The sequence below is a fragment of the Emiliania huxleyi genome (genome assembly GCF_000372725.1).
Source record: "Emiliania huxleyi CCMP1516 unplaced genomic scaffold EMIHUscaffold_32, whole genome shotgun sequence".
Taxonomy (NCBI): Eukaryota; Haptophyta; order Isochrysidales; family Noelaerhabdaceae; genus Emiliania; species Emiliania huxleyi.
The window spans coordinates 324,471-328,910 of record NW_005199601.1 but is presented as its reverse complement, the minus strand read 5'-3'; the positions used below and the strand labels follow the sequence as shown (position 1 = coordinate 328,910).

The following is a 4,440-nucleotide window of genomic DNA, read 5'->3' as shown; positions in this document are numbered from 1 at the left end:
CGGCGAGGGTGGCGACGGTCACGACGAAGGTGGCTTGACGAAATGGATGACGCCATCGCGCAACATGACATCCTCGATGTCGTCGTCCTCGAGCTCCTTCATCAGGAAGCGCAACATTGCCGTCGCCAGCTCCTTTGCGGCGCTGCGCGGGTGCGTGCCCATCCGCCTCTGTAATGGTTACATGTTTTTGGCGATGCGCCGTTTGGGGTCACTCACACCCGCCTCTTACACCCTCACTGTCGTGCGAAATCGTCGGTTGTGAAATTCTTCTCTTCCACGACGAAATTCTTTCCGACTTTGTGGTTTCCAAAGTTGGCGAACCTGATTGCTAATATGGCTTTAGCCTCGGCTGTTGGGCTTCTATTCGCAGTGCACAACAACTCACCTCAGTGCGCCTCGTTTCCGCGGCTCGCGGCTCCGAAGGCTATACCTGGCAAGGTTGAGACCGCCATCCGGACCTATCAGAACGCTTACGAGAGCCGCCACCTGCACCAGCTGCAGCGTTTCTTGGGGGTGCGCCTTGGGCAGAATCCCAATGATCAGCAGGTGATTTCTGAGATACTGTACGACGTGAAGCCAGATCTCATCGTGGAGACTGGCACGAATTCAGGCGGTAGTGCAATATGGTTGGTGTCTTTGATGTCGTTCATCAATCCGTCGTGCAAGGTGATTACGGCTGATCCTCGAACACCAGATGATTGGGCTGCACACTGGAATGCGAGTGGATTGAGAGCGGCTGAGTTGCCAAGCGCAAAGCCTCAATGGAAGCGCGTTGAGTACTACAAGGGGTTCTCCACAGATCGCGCTTTCATTGAGCGAGTAGCCTTGCTGTCCGCAGACGCCGAGAGGGTGCTGGTGCTTCTGGACAGCGACCACAGCCTCGGGACCGTGAAGGCAGAGCTTGAGGCCTTGCACCGGTTTGTGACCCCGGGCAGCTACATCATCGTAGAGGACACGTACTCCACGATCAAACCGGGCGTAGCCGCCAAGGCCTTTGTGGCTTCGTCAGCGACGCTGGTCGTGAGTACCTCATGTTCTCGCAGCACCGGGGTGGCTACTTGAGGCGGCTCTGCTAATGGCTATACACAAGCATCCCATGCATTCTGTTGCGGCCGTCTCTGATTCGGAAAATATGCGGGGTGTCACCCACACTCGTGCAGAGGTTCTGCGTTAGAGACGACTCTCTCTCTCCCAACTGTGAACAGTCGTTATCTGTATATGCGCAGCTATTCATAGCCGCGCCTGTGTTTTGTGTGTGTATCCGCGCTCTTGGCGCGATTACGAGACTGACTAGTGTGTCGCACTAGTTGTACTTTTCGTAATAGTATTCCGCATTCATTGCGAGGGCGGACCACTCCTAGCGTGCAGACCGCGGGAGCTGGTGCCGCGGCCAGTGTAGACCTGGCCTGCGCTGTGACGCGCGCGCTCATCTTCAACGTGGAGCCGACTGAGGGGTAACTACGTAGCATGTCTAGCAACAACCGTGACAAAGACATGCCGTCCGTCATCCAATGGGATGGGACATCTGGCGATCCTTTCAAGGAGTGGAAAAGGGCAATTCTCGACACTGGTGCGGAGCGGACTGACGAATCCGGCTCCAGCGTCGCGGATGTCTTCACTGGTGCGGACATGGGAGGAACCGCCGTCGGCGCTCCACCTCTGCCGGCTGGCGCTGCACAGCATTCGCAGAAGATGCAAGCCCTGTACCGCACCCGCCGCAAGCAGGCCTACGCCCTCCTGGTCAAGAACATTTCGTGCAAGGACATCAAGTTCCACCTTCGCACAAGAGAGAGAGGAGAGAGATCTCGACGCCGTTCACAGCTCGCCGCTCTGCAAGCACCATAACGTATTTTTTATTAGTTCGTGTGATAGCTCGTACGAGGAGAGAACGGGCATTGTGCAAGTGCATTGCCGTTCTTAACGGAGTCGCTTAGGCGGCTCCGGTGGAAGGCATGCCACGAGGGTCGAGGCGGGACGAGACTAGACGTCTCGGACGAGACCCGGCACTCGATGAAAACCTAAATCGTGAATATCGGGTTGCTGCGCGGCGGGTTTGTTGAGTCGCGCCCCTACTGTGTGAATTCGCGGAGGGAAGAAAATTTTATACGGAATACGTCCATTTCGGGGCCTCGTTTGGAATACGTATTCCGGAATACGGGTGGAATACGGCCTAAAACTGCAATTTTATACGGAATACGGCCCTTTTGGAGGTCATTTGGAATACGTGGAATACGTATTCACACAGTAGGGTCGCGGCGGGGCCCTGAGAGTGGAGGGTGTCAGGATCGGCCGGCTGGTCGGCTGTGAACCAGCGCACAGCGCCATAGGACGTATTTTCTTCTCATAACAAGGCGTTTGTGCCCCGTTTGTGCCGCGTCCCGTGCCCCCGAGTTCATTTTAATACAGCGAGACTGCTTTCAGACGCTTACGCCAATTTCCCCTCAACCTGCGCAAATCGTGACCCCCAGAACTCGCGGACCCGAGGAGTCTGGAGCTTCAGCTGGCGAATCATGCCGCTCTCGGCACAGAAGCAGCGCGAGCGCCGCGCCGCGCAGCGCGCTGCCGAGGCTCAGGACGCGGCTCGCGGGCAGCGCAACCGCCCGGCGCCGAGCCGGTGCTAGGCCGCCTCCGCTGCGCCTGCTTCCTTGCGCGCCGCTGGACGTCGGCCGAGAAGACCGCTTCCCTCTGGGGACCCGACTCCGCGGAGATCGCGCGCGCGTCGTGAGTGGCGGCGCGCGCGCGATCTCCGTTCCCGGGCACGCCGGTCGCAGTGGCATGGGCTCCCAGGCTCAAAAGCGCTCCCGTCAACAGCGAGCGAGCGCCGCCGCTGCTCCTCCTCCCGCCGCCGCTGCTCCTCCTCCCGCCGCCGCTCACCGAGACCCGCCGCCGCCGCCGCCGCCGCCGCCGCCGCCGCCGCCGCCTCGCGCCTCGCCTCCGTCACCGCCGCCCTCCATCTCGCAGCGGCGCGTCCCTCTGATGGCGCGGGCGCCTCGCTCACCGGCGCCTCGCCGCCGCCCCCCCCCCTTCTCGCGCCGCTCCGCTCGTGGCCGCCGCCTCCCCTGTCAATCCCTGCCTCGTCCTGCGACGCCGCCACCTGCCGGTCCCTTGTTCTCGCGGCTTCTTTCGCCTGTCGGCGCAACTCCGTCCTCCTCGCGGCGTATCCTGGCCCCTCGAGTCTATCGAGCTCCCCTCGCGCAAGGACCACATTTCTGACTCCCACTCCGATCATTCGAGCGAGTGATCTGGTAAAACGCGGTTTAAATTCTTCCTGTGTGTGTGCCAGTCGGCGCCAGTCTGCGCCCTTGTCGTGCCAGTGTGCTAAATAAATAAATAAATAAAACGGGCACGCCAAACGAGGGGTGGGAGAGGGACAGGGTCCCCACCTGCACGAGCAGGATCTTGGAAGGACGATCAGGGACACAGGGGAACGGGAGCGGGGAGCGCATCGCGACACGGAGGGGGGCTGGGCAGGGTTCACCCACACGACAGGGTCCCAGGGATTCCTCTCTCGTATAGGACAGGTTGCACCCGGCGGCACGGGGGCAGGCGCGGGCCTCCTACTGGTTGCGCTCTCCTAGTTCTCCTGCTCCTGACAAGGGACAGCGACAGGCTCGCAGCACGGTGGACTCCCTATTCCACTGGCGATCTCTCTCGACTAGCGACCTTCCTCCGGCTTCTCACCAGCAGTCTCTCACTACCACGGGCACACTGACAGAGGCGGCCAAAAGGCTCACGTGGGTGGCAGGGCGGTGATAGGAGTCTCCCACTCTGTGGGCTTCGCTAGAGGTGCGGCCCCTGCGCGTGTCCTCGCCCTTGCGTGTGTGTGTGTGTGTGTGTGTGTGTGTGTGTGTGTGTGTGTGTGTGTGTGTGTGTGTGTGTGTGTGTGTGTGTGTGTGTGTGTGTGTGTGTGTGTGTGTGTGTGTGTGTGTGTCTGCGGGCGCTGTGCGAGCCGCCCTGAACGACCACAATGTTGAGCGCGCTCGAGCACCGAAGCACCGCGAGCGCCGGAGAGCACCACCGCCCCGCGCCTTGGCGTGGGTCGGTAGTACACGATGCGGCGCCCAGCAGCTCTATCATGCGTCGCACCCGCAGTGGGCGAGCCGACCGCCGCTCGAACTGGCGCCGAGTGGCTCCCAGATCGAGCGTGGCAGGCTCAGTCACACCGTCGCGGGGCGAACGCGAACCGAGCCGTCGCCGTTCGCCGCAGCCGCCGGCCGCCAGCCGTCAGCCGTACAGCCGTACAGCCGTCAGCCGTCAGCTCGCAGTCGCCGTCGCTGCCGCCGCCGCAGCAGCAGAGAGCGAGCTCCTGCGTCGTGTTGCCGACACAGTGTGGACGCGCGCCGCCCAGCGGCGAGCGAGCGTGCTCGGAGTTGGGTCGGCGCGCGCGCGGGCGGACGGCGCCTGTAAACAGACAGCCTGCACCGCCCACTCGTTCAAAAA

At 61.7% G+C, this 4,440-nt stretch overlaps 2 protein-coding genes across 2 annotated transcripts; both read left to right on the top strand.

Moving 5' to 3' along the window:
* Positions 1–333: 333 nt before the first annotated feature.
* On the top strand, positions 334–1,062 carry EMIHUDRAFT_207669 (hypothetical protein; the record flags this gene model as incomplete). The annotated part of the gene is made up of 1 exon (XM_005774043.1): positions 334–1,062. The coding sequence occupies one exon, from the start codon at positions 334–336 to the stop codon at positions 1,060–1,062; it is 729 nt and encodes a 242-aa protein (XP_005774100.1).
* A 2,990-nt stretch (positions 1,063–4,052) lies between these two features.
* Positions 4,053–4,315, top strand: EMIHUDRAFT_354812 (hypothetical protein; the record flags this gene model as incomplete). Its single annotated transcript, XM_005774042.1, has 1 exon — positions 4,053–4,315. A coding segment is annotated over one exon (263 nt), but the record flags the coding sequence as incomplete, so codon positions are not given.
* Positions 4,316–4,440: the final 125 nt, after the last annotated feature.